The following is a 19852-nucleotide window of genomic DNA, read 5'->3' as shown; positions in this document are numbered from 1 at the left end:
CCGCTCTGGAAAATACGTGCAGGTAACTTGTTTGATCTAGGTTGGATTTTAACGAGTTTGCCTGCACGTGGCTGGGTGCCACAGGCACAGCACAGAGCTGCCAGTGCCAGGAAAGCTCCAGGCACCAGGCAGGGGCTTCTTCCCATGCACCCTTGGGCCCCAACCTGCCTGCCAGGTGCGGAAAACCAACAGCCTCTGACAGCTGAAAACTGTCAGAATAAATACACAAGAACACTGCTACTGCAGCCCGTGCTCCTGCAACATGGAGGCACGACCCTGCATGCATTTTCTGCAGGTTGTCAGAGTTTGCCTCCAGTTCCCCCCTCATGCTGAGTTTTGGTCCTTCGACAATTCAAGGTGTGTTGGCTGCTCACATGGATAATCCAGCTCAGCTCCACAAGCCTGCTTTCCAAAGTAACGGAAACTGGATTGGGCACAGATGCTGCATGTGGCCACCTTGGCTCTTCAGTCATGTTCTCCATGGAGATGCAATCACCAAGAGCTAAGCCTGAAGGATGAAAGTAGCCAGGAAAACCTCAGAGTTTCACAAGCTTTTAGGGAAATTGCATCGTTCCTTGTTTATATCCTTTTTATTATTATTTTTTTTTTAACTTGCTTCCATATTACCTTCCAGTGCAGATTTTCTAGAAATATGCAGATTTGACCCTATACTGGAAGAATATTTGGAGTTCCCAAATAGCTGGAACTCTATAATTTACACAGGGAAAATGGGCTCTGCTCTAGAAGTGCCAATAAGATATTTTGAAGATGCTCCAAGACCTCTGCTGTAGGGAGAAAGCAGGAAAACCATCAGTCTGATTGCTGGGTCTGGGTGGGACTTGGAAGACCCAACTTTTAAGACTTTCCTACAAACCTGCACCTGGGGAGCAACCTTTCTCCTGCCTTTTCTTCTCAGCTCTACCTCTTGAAATTTTGCTTGAACCTTGGGCTACCTGAAGCTCAGACAGCTGTGTTTCTCCAGCCTCCCCAAGCCAAGGGCAGAGCTTCTTTGAATAACCCCACGCAGAGGTCTGCAGAGCCTGTGGGACGATGCCTGGGGAGCCAGGGACACCCCAAACACTGAGCATTGCTTGTGTTTTTCAGGTCCGCTATTGCAATTCCTTGGATGAGGAGGAGAAGAGGGAGCTCAAACTCTTCAGCAACCAAAGAAAAAGGGAAAATTTAGGGAGAGGCAATGTCCGGCCATTCCCCGTCACCATGACGGGGGCCATCTGTGAGCAGGTGGGTAGCAGCTGACAAACTGGTGCAAGCAGGGCAGCTTTTGCATTGCCCAATGGAAGTGAAGCTCACAGGAGCAGCTCCCACCTTGGTCCTGGCCAGCTCCAAGTGCTGGGGTCTGTCAGGGCAAGAGCACCCTTGTGATACTGGATTTGGAGCAGTCGCTTCAGCTCCTGGCCTCGTGCAGGCAGCTACGGGTATCCTGGGATGGAGCAGGAAGCTGTTGATATCCTGGGCATAAAATGGGGATGAAAAGAGATGAAGAGACAGCAGAAGGGAGCTGAATTAACCTTCTTTTGCCGCGGCTGTGAAAGCAGGTGGTTGGTGATGGCTGGCAGTGGGCTCACCCACCCCCGTTAAACACTGGCTTTCCCGACAGTGCGGCGGGCAGATCAACGGAGGGGACATGGCCGTCTTCGCCTCGCGAGCAGGGCACGGCGTTTGCTGGCACCCTCCCTGCTTCATCTGCAGCGTCTGCAACGAGCTGCTGGTCGACCTGATCTACTTCTACCAAGATGGGAAGATCTACTGCGGCCGGCACCACGCCGAGTGCCTCAAGCCGCGCTGCGCAGCCTGCGACGAGGTAAGAGCCAACTCACCCTGGCCTCTGCCATGGGTGCTGCCCACGGGGATGGCACCAGAGGGGTTCCCCTTGCCAATTGAGGTATTTCCCCTGCATATATCCTGGCCTCTGCACAGAGACATGAACACGAAATGCCATGGTTTGGCTTTGCTGAGGCTTCACGTGAGGTTTTCCTGGGGTTTTGGTTTTGGGCCCCTCACTACAAGAAGGACACTGAGGTGCTGGAGCGTGTCCAGAGTAGGGCAACAAAGTTGGTGAGGGGTCTGCAAAACAAGTCTTACAAGGAGTGGCTGAGGGAACCTGCAGATTGTTCGACCTGGATAAAAGGAGGCTGAGGGGAGACCTTATTGTGACTACCTGAAAGGAGGTCAGAGGGAAGTGGGTGTTGATCTCTTCTCCCAAGTAACAAGTGATAAAACAAGAGGAAGTGGCTTCAAGTTGCACTAGGGGAGATTAGATTGGATATTAGGAAAGATTTCTTGCCCAAAAGGATTGTCAGGCACAGGCTGCCCAGGGAAGTGGTGGAGTCACCATCCCTGGAGGTACTTAAAAGATGTGTAGATGTGGTGCGGAGGGTCATGGTTTAGTGGTAGACTTTGCAATGCTAGGTTATTAGTTGGACTTGAAGGTCTTAAAGGTCTCTTTCAACCAAACCAGTTCTAGGATTCTATACTCTCTGGGATTTTTGGTTGCAATCTGCCTGGGACTGTTCTGAGAGAGATCCTCGTCTGCATGCAGGGAGCTGAGAGGGCTTCCCATGATCTTTTCCACCAACAGCAGCCCCCACATGCTATGTGATGTTAGTCCAGCGGTGTGTGGTGGTCCTCTCTTTTCCTCTGTCTCCCCAGAAGAAGCCTCTGGTGGCATGAGTGCTGTTTCCTACAAGGCAGTAGTGTTGGAGTACACACTGAGCTGAAATAGGCTTTGAGGGAGGAGATTAACGGGCTGTAGGAAGCTGAACAAAACGAATATAGAAAACCATAGAGAGTCACCTCTGAGCGTTTCTCAAGTGTCAATCTCTGTTTAAAAAAGGCTGGTGAAGGAAATTGTTCTGGCTTTTAAAGTTATGAGAACCGTAGTGTGGAAAACCATATGTACTATAAAATACCACGTCCTATCTATGCAAGTGTGTAATAGTAAAAATCTGAAGAGCATTGACTTATGTATCCAATTAAATTTGTAACCTTACCAGTAAAAAAACAACTCCTAACCATTTGACTGGCCCTATTTCCTTGTGGCTTAGGCTAGGTTATTTTTTTTTTCATGTACATTTTATCCTTGCAAATTCTCATACAAGGCTTTCATTCAAGCTCCTCCTTTAAGAAACACTTCTTCCCCTGCAACATCCAGCACTAATTGTGAGAAAGAGGAGCTCAGGGGTAAGAGGAACTTCAGGGGAAAGGCTTTTGGTGTGACCTGTACTGGGGAGAAGAGTCAGGGAGCAGAGCTGGGCTACTGCTTGCTCCCCTGGCTTGGTGTGAGAGTGGAGATGGAGTGGGAATGTGAAGTAGAGACAGCAAGGAAGCATCTGCTGGAAGCGCTTCAGGTGGCTGTTTCAGCAAACCAGTCTTAACAGCTCTCTGTGCCTCAGTTTCCCCACTGGTATAATGACTGTGATCATCTTCATAAGCACATGGGCAGGTAGAGGCGATGGAAGGAGCCAGGCAGCTCCATGTTCTCTCCCTTCCAGAGAGCAGCCACTTCTTGTGTTTTTGCTAATCCTTTGTACTCCAGTCCCTGTTTCAGAGACGAGTAAATGTGTTTTAGTAAGTGGCTGCTGTGTTCTTCAGAAGTCCACCAGATCGATAGGCTGTATATAAGCATGTTTATTACCCTGATCGACCTGTCCTGCTGATGGATGTGCTTACGAGCACATTACTGCGAGCTCTGCCTTAACGCTTTGCAGTCCGGGCACTAACAGGGTCCTGAGCTATTCACACTTCAGTGGGTTTCCTTACGAAGTGCCGGGGGTCCCTGCTGCAAGTCAAACTGTGGGGGGGGGGGGGAACACAAAAACCATTTTATGAGCAGGAAAGCACAGCTGCCAAGCACAGACAGGAGACACAAAGGTTGGTGCCTGCATCCCTCTCTGACCGACTCTTGTTTTGTCCCCCCCTCCCCGCCCCTCCAGATCATTTTCGCCGACGAATGCACCGAGGCCGAAGGGCGGCACTGGCACATGAAGCACTTCTGCTGCTTTGAATGCGAGACGGTGCTGGGGGGGCAGAGGTACATCATGAAGGATGGCAGGCCCTACTGCTGCAGCTGCTTCGAGTCCCTCTACGCCGAGTACTGCGACACCTGCGCCCAGCACATCGGTACGTGCCCCCACCTCGGTGGGAGGGCAAACCTCTGCTTGGAAGGTTGTTTCTGGCAGCAAGAGCTGTTTGTTGCCTTGGCTGTGGCAATGACTCGGGGCTGCGGGCAGGACAGCCCACAGCTGGGCCCTTCTGCAGCCCCGTGGCATCTCAAGAGGCTTGTTCCCCTCTCACGTCTCACCAAGGACCTGGCAACGTCATTTGTTTGGTTAAACCAGTGCTTATTCCTTTGTGTGGTCGAGAGGAGAGGATTATCAGAGAGAAACCTCAGGAGGTGTTGCAACTAGTGAAAGCATTCTCTGGCCACGCTTTCTTTTCCTTTAAGCCTGGCCCTTCAACTCCCAGATTTTGTTACAGCCAGGCTTGCCAAGGGATTGCATGAGTTAATGAGCTACTGACAGGAAAGATGCTTGTCCATTAGGCATCATTTGGTTCTGTTTCCCTTTTTTAATCAACCCCCAGATAGGTGTTCTCAGACAGAAAGAAATCGTGCATCAGAGTCAATCTGTGTTTCTAGAACAGTGATTTAAAATGTGGTTTATTGTGGGGCCTAGCTGTGTCCCCAGCACTCGGGGGGTGGGAAGCCACCTCACTGCTCTCCCCAATCCCATTTGCCACTTGGCTGAGCATTTACACGTGCTCACGGGCGGGCAGGCAGCCCTTTCTTTGTCCGTGGAGGTGAGCTCACATGTTCAGATATTTCATAGGCTGCAGGGAAAGGAAAAAAACCCAACCATTTTGCTCCTGTGCATCGGCCAGATGGCAAGGGAGGAGCAGAAACTCGGGGCTTCAGCAAAGCACTTGGAAGGCGTGTTTGCTGTGACCTGCAGCACATCCTTCCTGAAAGCTCAGCTGCAGAGCGGTGAAGAAGCAGCTGTTCATGCTTCTTGCATGCTCCCTCCTCTTGTGCTTTCCCCATCTGCTGTCCTCCCCTTTGTCCATCCATCCAGAGCCTGCTGACTGTCAAGTTTTTGGAGAAAAATACCTGTTTTGGTGCATATCTGCACATTTCTAGCAAAGGGGGGACTGCAGCCGTTTTGCTGCAAGTTGCCCATAGTAGTCACTGAGCTTTTTGTGTCAGAGCCACAAAAATCAGAGGTAAGTGTGTACTTAAGACTTGCAAGGTTTGGGTTGGGTAGCCAAGGCTCAGAATAAAGAGGCTGGGCTCTTCCTCTGCGAGATGGCTTTTGGGGCATTAGAAAAGGAGCTTAGAAAATCCCACCCACCATCTTGTCTCTCTTTTGTCCACAAGCACAGCACTCCAATCTATGTAAAAGCATTTTGCTCATTATAAGGGGAGGAAAAAAAACAAACCAATTACACTAAAGCAACTTCAGCTTGGAATAAAATGGACTGTTAAGGTAAATTATCTGGCTGCATTCAGCCCCCCCAGTGACACAGTGGTGAGCGTGCAAGCCTGTGGGGTGCAGCCCCTGCCATGCCAGCCAGCCTGCCCCATGACAGCAGTTTCTCAGTTAATGGGGGCTTTTGCCATGAACAGCAGCTTAAACAAGTGAATAAATGTTATAATTGAAACCCCAGGAGCTTTGCTCATGGCTCTAACCAAGAGTGCTGGGCGTGCAGCAGGGATGTGCTCCTCAGGATCTTGCTGGTGGGGAACAGGCCCTCTGCATCAGTTAATTTACTTATCCCCAGGGGGTGCAACCCGGGAAACTTGGCTGGGTGCAAGGCAAGGATGTGTGCTCAGACCCCTGGGGCTGGCTCTTTCTGCTCCCCTTTGGAGAAGGAGCCCCAGTAGCCAAAATAAAGTTAGGATGGGGCCATGGTAACAGCGAGGAACAGGGACATCATCTTCTCTGTTACATTCTTAACCAAGGCAGAACAAATTCCTCATTATGGTACAGCTGGAGGCTTTTGATTTTTTGGTTGTTTTTTTGTGTGTGTTGTTTTTTTTTAACTAGGCAGCATATTATTGCTTTGACTTCAAGGACTTTATGGGGAACTTCTTGCATTCCTTTGCTTTATGATCGGAAATGTCCCCATTTAATATGAAACAGCTCGAGGCTCAGTTCTGCTGCCTTTCCCAACGCTGAGGAGCTCCCGAGCAGAGCCTGCAAGGCGTTAGAAATGGGTTTAACCTCACGCATTGGTGAAGCCCTGCTGAAGGGCTTTTGAGACTGAGCCCGGGTGCGTGTTGCTCGCAGAGGACACGCGTGTGAAGTGCAGTGTCAAGTGATGTACACAGGCTAACTCCCGTGCTCTGCATGTTCCCCTTCAAGGTATCGACCAGGGCCAGATGACGTACGATGGCCAGCACTGGCACGCCACCGAGACCTGCTTCTGCTGTGCACAGTGCAAGAAGTCCCTGCTGGGACGGCCCTTCCTGCCCAAGCAGGGGCAGATCTTCTGCTCCAGGGCCTGCAGCGTGGGCGACGACCCCAACGGCTCCGACTCCTCCGACTCGGCTTTCCAGAGCGCGCGAGCCAAGGAGTCCCGCCGCAGCGCCAAGATCGGCAAGAACAAGGGGAAGGGCGAGGAGGGGGCGCGCAGCCCCTGCAACCAGCTGCAGGTCACCTCCAACCGCCTCTCCACCGACGTGGACCCGCTCTCCCTGCAGATGGATTTGCTGAGCCTGGCCAGCCAGACGCCGAGCCTCAACCGGGAGCACTTGTGGAGGAGCCGGGACGAGCTCTACCACTACGGCAATAAAATGGAGCAAAGTCAGTCCCAAAGCCCTTTGCAGCTCCTCAGCCAGTGCAACATAAGGACCTCCTACAGCCCCAGCCAGGTGCCAGGCTCGCAGCAGGATTTATGGGCAAAACATTTCAGCAACCCAAAGAGGAGCTCCTCACTGGCCATGAAGAGCCACGGCGGCAGCTTCATCCAGGACTGCAGGGAGGACTACTACTCTGGGAGGCTTCGCTCGCAGGAGAGCTACAGCGACATGTCCAACCAGAGCTTCCCTGAGACCAGAGGAAGTCTCAAAGTCCCCAAGTACGAAGAGGAAGAGGAAGGAGGGATGCCAACGCCGCAGTGCCGGACCCGGCACCCCATCAACGCCCTCAAGTTCACCGAGGATCTGACGCCCACCGAGCAGACCCCCCGGGGCTCCATGGAATCCCTCGCACTCTCCAACGCCACAGGTATGTCACCCCTGCTCCTGCCACCCTCCAGCCACCTCGGCACCTCGTCTGTGTGATGAGGTCCCTTGTGCTCCAGCTCGGTGCCCCAGGCTTGCTGACCTGGCCCCACTGTGCCTGGCAGCCCCTCTCGCTTTGCTCGCTGTGTTTTTACCAAATGCAGGGCTTTAGAGATGGAAGGCCTTTTCGTGTAGCTCAACACAAATGTTTCCCAGCTCTTTAATCCTCCCTTTTGTGAAAAGGAGGGGAAAATCAAGGCCAGCTGTGAATGCAGAGGCAGATTCCAGCCTTCAGCACTTGAAGGACTGCTGTCAGCTGCCCTTGGGGGCTAGAAACATTTTTGAATGCTTTGAAATAGGCCCCGTTAGCCCCTCTTGCATGTCACGCAGTCCTCCAGCACGTGACTAGTCAAAAGAAATTCCTCTCCCTCTACGCACGGCTCTTCTCCTCTTCCCCAGTCCTCTGGCAGAAACTGCAAGGAAAAGCCAGGCGAGATATTTGTCCTGCCAGGCTGAGCCCGTTTCCCGTGAGCACAACCCAGGGTAATATTTCTCAGTCCTCCCCTCCAGACGTGTTTGGGTTCCATGCTGCGGCTGCGGGGCCGGGTGTGCGTGCAGGGACGTGTCTGCAGCGGGGCTCTGCTCCGCGGCTCAGCCCTGGAGCCTGCTGCAGTTCCCATTACTGGATGGCTGTGCTCTTCTGGCACAGCTGTCGCTTGCTTCCGAGTCCCTCAGCAGAAAATTTCTCAGAGAAGGAAATACTGAGCCTGGTTTGCTCACCAGAGATCCTGCCTTGCCTTTTCTTTGCTGCTCCCTCAGCTTTTCTCTGTTCCAGCCAAGCGTTGCTTGGATTCAGGCAGGTCCTCCACCTGCTCCCTACAAAATGGAATCTGCCTGTCTTGCTGTCCCCGGCAGTGAGCAGCCTGTGGTGTGTTTGGCACCTGGTCCTGAGGGCTTCCCATGGGACCACAGAATCATAGATTCATAGAATGGTTTGGGTTGGAAGGGGCCTTTAAAGGTCACCTAGTCCTAGTCCAACCCCACTGCAGTGAACAGGGGCATCTTCAACTAGATCAGGTTGCTCAGAGCCCTGTGCAACCTGACCTTGAATGTTTCCAGGGATGGGGCATCTACCACCTCTCTGAGCAACCTGTGCCAGCGTTTCACCACCCTCATTGTAAAAAATAGCTTCCTAATATCTAGTCTGAATCTACCCTCATTCAGTTTAAAACCATAACCCCTTGTCCTATCACTACGGGCCCTGCTAAAAAGTTTGTCCTGGCCCCAGGTGGTGGGAATTCACTGGTAAGCATTGCTGGGCCTCGAGAGCTGAGCACAGCTGCAGCTCTGTGCTCTGCCCAGCCTGGATGGACAGGTTTGCTCTGCTACACCCGTGCCTCCTCACCCTGCTTCTGGGTGTCAGTGTGTTTGTTTAGGGCAGTTGCCAGCCCCGTGCCAAGATGTGACATGATCTCTGCTCAGCCAGGATCTCCCTAACCAGCAAGTGGTAGAGCAGAGGGGGGCAGAAGCTAATGAGCTGGAGAGGATTTGGCTCAAACAGCCTCAGAGGGGAAAATAGATGTGAAATGGTGTGGGAGTTGGGATTTGCTCTCTGGAACAAGGCTTCCTTAAGCAAAGCTCCACATTTCCAAAACCGCTCATCTTCCTGAAAACTTGTGTTGTGTAAAGCCCATCAGTACAAAGAGTCTTGAGCAACACTGAGTTCAGATGAGCAATCCCTGAGTACTGGGAGGGTTTGTTGTGTGCTTTGGAGCTGAAGTGCTTACACTTCTTAAAGTTATTGGGGATACAGGTCAAGAGACAGGAAATGTGGCAAGGCCTTCATACTGGAGTGAAAATCAATCTGTCTTTTGTTTTAGAAACCCCTTTTAAAAGTGCTGGGAAGGAGACCTTCAAAAGGCACCTGTCCTCCACACTTAGTCAAAGTATGAGTTTCCCTATGGGCAGTGCCTGCCTTAACAACTTGCTGCTTTCCTGCTTTCTGGAGCTGATGCTTAGCATGCTGAGGCTTGCAACAAACTTCAGCAGTTCCTCTGCAGAGTGAGGTGATAACAGTTTTACTAATGTGGAAGATTCTAATAATTTTCCTTGCTCTGGGACCTGGCTCAGCTTGAGCTGGGGGGCACTGCAGCAGTAACAGGCACCTCCCCCAGGGCTGTGTGTGCAATTATGGAAGATACAATTATCATTCCATTCAGCTGGCAGCATTCTGAGCACAGGGAGATTCGGTGGCCTGGCTGAGGTCTGTGGGAGAGCAGGTTTTTGGGTAGGGGGGTGTCAAGGCATAGCACCCTGCTGCCCAGCTTTCCTCATCCCCGTGCTGATTGCCCCTGCAAACACCCCCCACACCACAGCCCAGCTTTGCAAGAAACTCCCTGGCATCCAGGTGCGAGGTCCCTTTCAGCTACTGATGCTGCACACCTTAAAAAGTGAAACAGTTCACACCCACATCCATCTAACGTTTTATGGCATTGTTGAAAACGTTTTTTTTATAGGGAGCTGAAGGGCAAACAGTCCCTGACCTGCAGAGCACACGTTAAAAGCTGTTCTCTGCCTGGCAGAAGGTTTTGCTGTGATGTTTCTATTATGACTTAACTACTAATTAGGTGGAGATGTCAGTAAAAGCAGATAACTCACAGGGTGTGCTGCACTAGTCCCTTTCCTCTGGCCAGAAGGGACAGATGTTGTCCCTATAATATTTGTGATGCATTCAGTGCTGGACTAGGAGACACCAAGTCTTTTGTGGGAACCCCAGGTTTTCACTTCACCAACCACGCTTTATTTAATCACTTTAAAGCCAGTTCTTCATGGGTTAGTAAAGAGGTGTGACACCATGTTGCTCTTGGTACTTGTTCTTCAAGTGCTGGACTGTGCCCTGTTGTTTCCCCATGGGTAGTTGTGCACCAGCAAACACCTGAGTTTTAGAGGTATCTGTGACCTTCCTGCTCCATTTCAGGGTTTTAATTAGATGGGAGTGTCCCTGCCCCCTCTGGTTGTGTTTCTGGAATTGCCACAAACACTAACACTCAGCACGCCCAGTGGCAAAGGGCAGAGTTTCCTGTTGGTAGAGGGCATCTCTCCTTTCCCCTCCCATTTCTGTCTGAATATCCCTCAGCTTTTTCTTTGAGACTGGGTCTTCCTCCTGTCCAATATGGCAATTACATGGAGAGGCAGAAGGCAAACAATATTTCCTAGGGAATTTTCCAAGAGGGAGCTGTTTTTTGCTGGATTTTATGTTATCTTTTGTATTTTATTTCCTTTGGCTGCTTTTGCTTTTAGTTTGTTGTTGGTTTGTGTTTTTTTAAATGTCATTAGAAACAATACAGAACAGTGGATGCTGTAACAATGTTTGCTCCCTTCATGAAGTAATCAGGATGATGCCAAGATGGAGTTTGTCCAGGAAGCTTTTCTCGTGAGGAGGAGCCTGATCCTACCAAAAGTTAATCACTTCCCAGAACATGCTCAGTCCACCACAGCTGTGCTCCCAGGGCTTGTGCTCTGCCTAGCTCTGCTTGTGATTGTATTGCCCTCTAAAAAGGTTTTGCAGGCACTGTATGTGCCTAGCAGCTGAATTAGAAGTCAAGAGCTAATCTCTGCCAGTTCCAAGCAGTCATTTCCACAAAATGCCAGCTGGTGAAATAGCCCACTTAAGAAAGTACCTGCAGGCTCAATGTTATTCTCCAGGAACAGTCTCTGTGTGCAGCTTGCAGAGAGCAGAAGTGCTTTGGAGGTAGAAGTTGTATTGAATGATGACACTGTTGTATGCAAAAGAAGTAGATTCTAAGTATTTCTTGAGAAAATGAGTTTGGGTGAGGGTTAACAGCCTGTCACAGGCATAAATCCACAGGAAAACATGGTAACCCAGTGCTGTTATAGGATAGAATGTGATTTCACATGTATGGCACACATTTCTCCTGTCATCTGTGTTGTGAGATGCCCAAAGGCATCAAGTAGCTTGTTTTTCCAGGACTAAACAATTGTGACATACCCAGAAAGCAGAGAGAGAAAAATGTATGAATAAGCTCATGGGTCAGTGCTGATCCCTGCAGGTCTGAGTTGCCCAGTGACCTCACCACATGGTCTGTCTCCAGTCCCCTCCTCTTCCTCTGCCTGAGGAGGGGCTGAAAACTGCAGGGTGGATGGGGGGGGAGAGAGGGGGAAGGAAAAAGCTCTGTTTCTCAGGCCCAGGGTGTATTTTCCAAGAATCACTCAATGGCCCATCCTCTCCTACGCCACAGGCTTGGGAGCAGCTGCTGAACAACCTCAGGGGTGGCAGCGAGGGGGTCCAGGGGCTGGTCCCCATCCCTGTGTCCTCAATGGCACAGCATCCCATGGGTGCTCCTCTTCCTGGAGCTGGGCTGGAGTCAGTGTCTGCCCTGGGTGCTTCAGCCAAGTTAGGCAAGCCAGAAAATGACATATTGGCTGTTCTTGACTTCTAAGAAAAAGGAGGCTCCCAGCTCTCCAGCTCACTCCTACCATCCTCTTTGCCCCAGACACAGGCAGTGTAAATAAAACTGCTTCCAAGTCGGAAGATGGGATCCCTGGGGGGACTTCTTGCAATTGTGACACCTGGGTGTATCATTCCACAATCCAAGCCAGGTCTTTCAAAACCCAAGATGTGTGAAGCCAGAGGTTTTCCTTCCCAAAGGGTCGATACCAAAACATTATAAATCTGCCAGGAATGTTTCTTTTCCCCCTCACCCTCCTTTCTCTGCCTGGCAGTGAGAGGTTTGGCATGTTTTCCTTGGGGGCCAGACACGTGCACACCTTCACCCCCTCGCTGTCACACACAGATGTGCCAAAGCACATGGAGTAACAACCAAACCAGAGGGAGTACAGAATAACTTCTGAGAGGACTTGTCAGAGGAGGCAATAGCAGATTGTCCCTGACCCCATCTTGGCCATCCTGACTTTTCTGGGGAGGGTGCAGGAGCTGGTGGTGCCCATGAGTGGGATTATGGGAACATTTCCAGGTTAGAATCCAAGGCCTTTCCCAGGCAGCACCTGTCTAGGGACTTAATTCATCGAGCCAGACGAGGATGGATCAGGTAGGAAATACCCCCTGACACCTTGGGGTAGCAGGTGGGGGCAAACCATGGGAGGCTGTCAGCACCAACACCCGCTTGGTGAGCGCTCTGCTTTCCCAAAATAGTTTATTTTCCATGATTTCCAGTTACATAAGGGTTCTGCTTTATTTCTGCACACCCCGAGGTTGCTCTGAAGTGAGATGGGGCTGAGCTATAAACAAAGCCCTGGCCAGGCTGTCCTTAAGTTCCTTTGTTAGTTCTTGCTGTTGAACCTGGTGCTATGAGAGAGAGAAGGCTCTGAGACAGGGCGCCTGGACACAAGAGATACTGCACCATCCCCTCCTGTGCCTGCTGCACTTAACCACTGGCCAGCTGGGCTGGGCACAGGGTTTTGGTGTGGGCAGGCTCCCATGTCAGGTGGTGAGGACTGCAGTGCACAGGTACACGTGTATGTTATGGTAAAACAAAAGCCAGAAGCCAGTGTCAGCATAGCCCTGTGTGTGTGCAGCATCCTAAGTCAGGGAGTTTTGCCCCTGCTGGGGTGAAGCTGAGGGTGCTCTCTGCAGAAGGATGCTGGCTGTGGCAGGGCCTCAGCTTCTTCACAGGGAGTTCAATGTAAAGGGGGCTGGGAGCTGTGTCCCCTCACAGGGGGCTTCATTCCAGCCTCACACCCAGTGTATGTGCTCTCAGCAGCCCCTCTGCTGTCATTGGCCACATGGTTTAATAATCCACAATTAATGCAACTTGCAGCCCTGGTTCAGCAAAGCACATGGGGTGAGATTGAAGTGCTTTGTTGTGGCAAGGCTGTAGAGGTGATGCTCATGAGGAATATCTTTGTGCTCTCACTTGGCTTAGTTGGTTGTTATTTCCCTTGGCAGCATTTTATGGGATGAACGTGACTCTTAATAGGGTGGGGAAGGAGTTTGGAAGAGATGGTACAGCAGGTTTTTAGCAGACCTTCATCAGAAACCTGCTTTGTGTTTATGGCACTGTGGCCAGCTTGAGTTTTATATCAAACACCCTCAGGCGAGCTGCAGCTTTCCCTTGTGCTCATTCCAAGAGGCGTGTGTTTCCATGGCTGCAGGGTGAAATACTGAGCCTGGCAGCCCCACACAGCAGCAAAATAGCCTGCTGTGTCCACGTGTGCCACAGTGCTGGCTCCAGTCTGGCCGTGGGATGGCCCCAGCCAACACACTGTGCTGGTGGCAGCAGGTGCCATCACTTCCCTTTCAGTGCAGGAGCCTCTGGGGCAGCTGCTGAGGGATGTCCTGGGTGTCTCAGAGCATCTTTTTGCAGAAAGAAAATCTGGTGGGGTCAGCTGATCATCCCCCAGGTGTGCACCCTTGGAAAGGGCTTGGGGATGTGATAACAGCCATCCTGTACCATGGATGCTCCCCTGGGCAGCCTTGGGAAATATTCTCAGGTTTCCTTGTTAGAAAAAATTCAGTGCTGCATGGTAGGGTCTCCTCCAGTTTGCTTTTTCTTCCAGGTTAGATCTTACTGGGGTTATAAGCTGTGTTCCCAGATTAAACACTTCATTAAGAGGGAGCTGCAGCAGCTGTAAATAAATACGTCCTCCAGGGCAGTGCAGAACTCAAAGCCACCCTGCCTGTGTCCAGGCATTGACTGCCTTTGGATGCCCAGGAAACCCTCTGGTGCCACATCCTGCCTTGGCCACCTTCTGCCATGATTGCACAGGAAGAGTTTTCTTCTTCTCTGAGCTGAATTTTTCCTTGTGGAGTTCAACACACCCATAACATAATGTATTCCCCTCCTCTTTGCAAGCATTTATTTCCACATTTGAAGGCTGTTATTATAACCCCTTCAGCCTTCTCTTCTCTAGACTAAACAACCCCTGCTCTTTCAAACTTTATTCCTAGGTTATACCTTCTAGATGAAGTTTTTTAGACAAATGGTTATTGCTGTCCTCTGAACTCACTGTGGTCAGATTGGAGCACTCCTGGCTTGCTCCTGCAATGCCTTGCTGAGGCTTTGCAGCTCCCTGGGGAAGGGCAGGATCATTTAGGGAGCTTTAAAAGACTAATCTGTGCCTAACCCCCTGCTTACAATACTTTACACCTCACATTGGTGTAAATGTTAAGTAAAGCCTTGGAGGCACCTTTGTGTTTCGTGTGGGTTAGAAGTTGCATCCTTGACCTGGTACCTGCTAAGAGCTGTGTGGAGCTCTTGGGGCCTTTGGTGATGTTGTAAAAGCACAGCTTTTCATCTAACTGAGCAGAAGAAATCCTTTGCTGCCACTGTGAGCAGATAAATTTTCCTTCACCCCAGCCATGCTGCTTGCTGGGTCACTTGCTAGCGCAGCTCCCAATAAAAGGCTTGTCCATGTGCAGCCTGCCAGATCTGCCTGGGAAGATGCAGTTGGCCTTCAGTAAGGAGAATTTCTAACTGTCTTATGGAGAAGTAAAGCTGTTGGGTCTTGGGGTGGCTTTGCTGCAGCCTCCCAAGCACAGGATCCATTGTGCCCTGGGCCCTGTGTGCTGGTGGTGAACATGCTCTGTGCTGGATTCCTCTTACAATCCACATTCTCCCACTGATTCAAGATCTTCAAGTGTGTGTGCTTAATTATAATTGAGCCATCCGGATGAACAGCCAGAAAACATCCCCTGGACCTAATAATTGCTGATTAAATTTTGCTCTCCAAGCATGAGCTCTATGTGTATCGCAGGCTCCTTGTCCGAGATTGCTGCTCCTGTGCTGACCAGCTCTTTGAAGGGGGAAAGACCAGAGTGCTCATGGTGTTTGCTGGAGGTGTGTGTGAGGGGCTGGAGAGCCCCAGCCTGCATAAATTAAACCTGTGAAGGCCTGTCTCTGCCTTTCCCAGAGCCAGAGCCCCCCTGTGCAGTGCAGCTTGCTATACTCCTGGCAAGAACAAACACAGGTTTCACTGCAGGTTGTCCTGCTCAGCCACTGAAGCTGTGTGTGCAGTGCTCTGGCCCTGATGTGGAGGCTGCAGATATGTCTCATGTGATTTGAAAATATTGCTCTGCTCCTTCTGTGTCTCAAGAGCCTCTCCCTAGATGCTTGTTTCTGTCCTTGCTGGATGCAGGACCAGAGGAGAGAAATGGCCATGGCAGGGGAGCCAAGACCCATGGGGAACCATCCAGTGTGGCTGGCTGAGTGCTGGGGATGAAGCACCAGCTCTCCCTGTGCCTCCACAAGGCTGGATAAGACAGGCCCCTTTCAAATGGTTCTGCCGAAATCCATCTGCTGATGTGGCAGGAGCATCCCATAGTTCCGAGCTGTATTCTTGCAGTTGGGAGCCGTATTCCCGCAGCTGGGAGCCGTATTCCCACAGCTGGGAGCCGTATTCCCACAGCTGGGAGCCGTATTCCCACAGCTGGGAGCCGTATTCCCACAGCTGGGAGCCGTATTCCCACAGCTGGGAGCCGTATTCCCACAGCTGGGAGCCGTATTCCCACAGCTGGGAGCCGTATTCCCACAGCTGGGAGCCGTATTCCCACAGCTGGGAGCCGTATTCCCACAGCTGGGAGCCGTATTCCCACAGCTGGGAGCCGTATTCCCACAGCTGGGAGCCGTATTCCCACAGCTGGGAGCCGTATTCCCACAGCTGGGAGCCGTATTCCCACAGCTGGGAGCCGTATTCCCACAGCTGGGAGCCGTATTCCCACAGCTGGGAGCCGTATTCCCACAGCTGGGAGCCGTATTCCCACAGCTGGGAGCCGTATTCCCACAGCTGGGAGCCGTATTCCCACAGCTGGGAGCCGTATTCCCACAGCTGGGAGCCGTATTCCCACAGCTGGGAGCCGTATTCCCACAGCTGGGAGCCGTATTCCCACAGCTGGGAGCCGTATTCCCACAGCTGGGAGCCGTATTCCCACAGCTGGGAGCCGTATTCCCGCAGTTGGGAGCCGTATTCCCGCCCCGTGCTGCCCTCGCTGGCTCTCCCTGCGGAGCCACGCGGGTTCTCCTAACGAACAGTTGTGTAAATGTCACCCAGGGCTCGTTTTCCTTGTCAACAGCTTTTGCCTGACAGCCCTGATGAAGGCCACGTTGGGCTGTCAGCGGCCGGGAGTCCCGTTCACATCGCAATCCCATTGTTATTCCGGCCTTTCAGGAGGTCTTTGTGCATCTCACCGAGTTGCTTTTCCCACCTGAGGGGCTGTTGTGCTCCTCTGTGGTGGCACAGAGGGACATGGGGAGCAGTGCCTGATGTGACAAATAACATCACTGGGATGAAAGGCAGGAGCTCGTAGCTCCAGCGGGGAGGTGCTGTGTGCCAGGAATTGTTTACTCCCATCATGGGAGTGGGGAGCCTGGGCAGGCAGATCCTCAGGGGGGACAGGGATCCCATGCAGACTTGTTTCCAAAGCAGGGTTGGGTTAGCTCGCTCAAGATCAGTGTGGCTTAGGAAGAAAAGTCGTGAAGCTGGCTTGAAAAGTATGTCATTTTTTAAACAAAACCTGGCTCTGACTTCTTTTTGAACCCAGCCTATCCCCTTTTCCTCTGGCACTCAGGGATTGCCTTTGTTATACCTTCCCCTGTAATCATAAACTCCAGAAACATCCCCATTAACAGCAGAAAAGCAAACGAGGAGAGAGAAGTGGCTGTGGTGGCTGGGACTGGGGGAGCAAAGCCAAGTCATGCAAGACCCTGCAGCAGCTCGTGCTCAAATGCTAAAGCTCTCCCTCTTGCCACCAAGGGGAGGATTTGGAAAACCTTGCCCGTCTTTGCAGGATCTGTTGACCTTTTTAAGGCTGAGTCCAAAGAAGCCCTGAAGTGGCTCGTGACTGGGGTTAGTGACAGCAGCCCTTGTTCTAGTCCAGGTCGGGCAGGCAGCAGCTGATGCCGAAGGAGCTGAGCTCTGGTTGAAACGCGAGCGGCTTTTTGTTAAGGGGCAAAGGGGTTTATTCTTGAGTCGTGGGCTGGGCTGTTGGTTTTTTTAATTAATTTTACAAAGTCGTAAATTCCCGGTGATTGCACAAGGGCTGTGTGTGTCATGTTGAAAATCCTGCTGATGGTGCACAGCTCTCCACGTTGGGTCTGCGCGGGGAGGTTGTCGGAGAGGGATGGGGAGAAGAGCGCCAAGGCAAACACGCTGCGTTTGGGTTGGGATGAAATGGGTTCCCTTTGAAACAGCTTGCGAAACATGTTGTCCTGAGCTTGCAGTGCAAGTGGGAACTGCTGCCAGTTGTCAAGCCAACGTGGGCATAGTCTGAATGTAGTTAGGAAACACCCAGAAGACAAGCCGAGGTCTAGGGCGACGTGGAGCGTGTTGAGTTTCTCATTGATGGGGCTGTGCTGGGTGGACACCACACAACTCTGCTGCTGGGTTAGGGCATTCTGCCCTATAGGAAAGCACCTTACAGGAGCTCAGGGCTGGAGGAAAGCATCTTATTGGAGCTCAGGGTTGGAGGAAAGCACCTTATGGGAGCTCAGAGCTGGTCTGCCCATGGGAGATACCCTGTGCGCCACTCCTCTGAGCAGAGCAGCCCATCACGCTGGAGATGATGATCCTGACTTCTGCCCACGTGTAGCAGGGATAACCTGACCCTCCTGCTATCCTGTGGCTTATAGGGAGCTCCATCAGACCTTCTGGGGCTTGGGTGTTTCCTTGCCTCCTGGTAAACCCAGCTGCAGCCAAGGGTATGCCAGCAGTCCCCCCATGGCTGTCATTCTGGGGACCTGTGTGGTGACAAGCAGTCCTTCCAAACATGTCATTGTTGCACAAGATGTGGGTGCTGGATCATGGCACCCTAGTTACCTGAGCGTGCAGGAGGCCTCAGGTTACCTCTGATGCATAATTTCTCCCTGGCATTGCTGGTTATTTCTGTCAAGTCACAGGCAGTGGAGACATATGGGGAAGGAAGTCACGAAAAGCAACTTGGAGTCCAACTCAAAACACTTTAAATTGGTGCGATTTCCCCAAAGGAGGAACTGCCTGCTCTTTAAAAAAAAACAAACAGCCTCTTGAAAGGGCTTTTCAGGACAGCATCTAAACCACCGAGTTATTTTGTAAAGCAAAAAGCCAAAGCCAGTCTTCACCCTGCATCTCTGCTTAGAGAAAATTCTCCTTCCTTAATGCTCTTTTTCCCTCCCTTTTCCCTGCAAAGGTCTCTCTGCAGACGGTGGAGCCAAGCGCCAGGAGCATCTCTCCAGGTTCTCGATGCCTGACCTGAGCAAAGACTCGGGCATGAACGTCTCAGAGAAGATGAGCAACATGGGAACCCTCAACTCCTCCATGCAATTCCGAAGCGCCGAGTCCGTCCGCAGCCTCCTGTCGGCGCAGCAGTACCAGGACCTGGAGCCAAACCTGCACAACCTCGCCAGCCCCCTCGGGTACCGGGAGCGGCCGTCGCACGGGCGGATGCACCAGAGCTTCGACTACGGCAGCGGGGTGCCCGGGGGCAAGCTGGGGACACAGGAGGGCACGAGACACACCCCCATGAGCGAGCGCACCAGGCGCCGAACTAACCTCCGGGATGACGACCGGCATTACCGCCCGCACCGGCCCCGGCGTTCCCGGCGTTCCCGGTCGGATAACGCCCTGCACCTGGCCAGCGAGCAGTGCTGCCGGCTGAAGGAGAGACCCTCGCTGCGAGCCAGGGAAGACTACGACCAGTTCATGCACCAGAGGAGCTGCAGAGAGACGGTGGGACAGGGTCCCCGCAGGGACGTCTACGGCCACTGTCCCCGGACGGTGTCAGACCTCGCCTTGCAGAACCACTTGGGCGAGAGGTGGGGGCCCTACTTTGCCGAGTACGACTGGTGTTCCACCTGCTCCTCCTCTTCCGAGTCTGACAACGAGGGCTACTTCCTCGGGGAGCCGATCCCCCAGCCCGCCCGCCTGCGGTACGTGACCAGCGAGGAGCTCCTGCACAAGTACGGCTCGTACAGCATGCCCAAGTCTTCCACGCTGGGCGGCCGGGGACAGTTGCACAGCCGGAAAAGACAGAAGAGTAAAAACTGTATCATATCCTAATTGGCATCCTTTGCCAGGCACCTCGGGAGAATGTAAATTAACTCACCAACTTGCACTGTTCAAATTCATGTAAGCGCTTTTGTGGTAACAAAAAGAAAAGACCCGAAGAGTTAGGGAGCTTGTGAGAAGGTTGTAGACTGGCTTCTATAAATAGTCATAATCCTGGGCACAGTGAATATATTTTGCACATCTTCCTTGGGAGAAAACAAAACAACAACAACAACAAAACAACCAATCAAAAAAAGTAGTTCACTTTAGCCTGTAATATTAACCCAGTAGTTTTTCCTCTTCCTCCCAGATAACTACCAACCTTTTGAGTTCTGTCTGTCCGTGCGTTTTGGTCACCACTGTTGACTCTCAGCACCAGTTTGCCAGTAGCTTTTGCTTTCCACCACGTTTTGGTTTTGGTTTTTTTTTTGTTTTCCATTGGCCGTGTTGGTAGGTAGTTTGTGTCTCTCTCGGATAGTGTGGGAGCCTAAGTTATTTCTGTGATTGTTGTAAATGCAATGTAAATGAGAGTTTGGAGAAAATATTTTTGTATTTTGTAATATCAGAGGAATTTCTATATCTTTGGAGTCACTGGGAAGATGCATGCACAGTCAG

At 51.7% G+C, this 19852-nt stretch overlaps 1 protein-coding gene across 1 annotated transcript in view; it reads left to right on the top strand.

Moving 5' to 3' along the window:
• PRICKLE2 (prickle homolog 2 (Drosophila)) overlaps positions 1 to 19249 on the top strand; it is a 33094-nt gene extending 13845 nt beyond the window's left edge. Inside the window, exons 3-7 of the mRNA XM_009997016.1 lie at positions 1105 to 1242; positions 1619 to 1822; positions 3954 to 4140; positions 6381 to 7244; positions 18381 to 19249. Coding sequence (XP_009995318.1) covers positions 1105 to 1242; positions 1619 to 1822; positions 3954 to 4140; positions 6381 to 7244; positions 18381 to 19249 — 2262 coding nt within the window. The remainder of the gene's footprint in view (positions 1 to 1104; positions 1243 to 1618; positions 1823 to 3953; positions 4141 to 6380; positions 7245 to 18380) is intronic.
• The last annotated feature ends 603 nt before the right edge of the window (positions 19250 to 19852 follow it).

Source organism: Chaetura pelagica, unplaced genomic scaffold (assembly GCF_000747805.2).
Source record: "Chaetura pelagica isolate M959 unplaced genomic scaffold, ChaPel_1.0 scaffold364, whole genome shotgun sequence".
Taxonomy (NCBI): Eukaryota; Metazoa; Chordata; class Aves; order Apodiformes; family Apodidae; genus Chaetura; species Chaetura pelagica.
The sequence above is the reverse complement of the archived record's forward strand: the minus strand, read 5'-3'. Positions and strand labels throughout refer to the sequence as shown.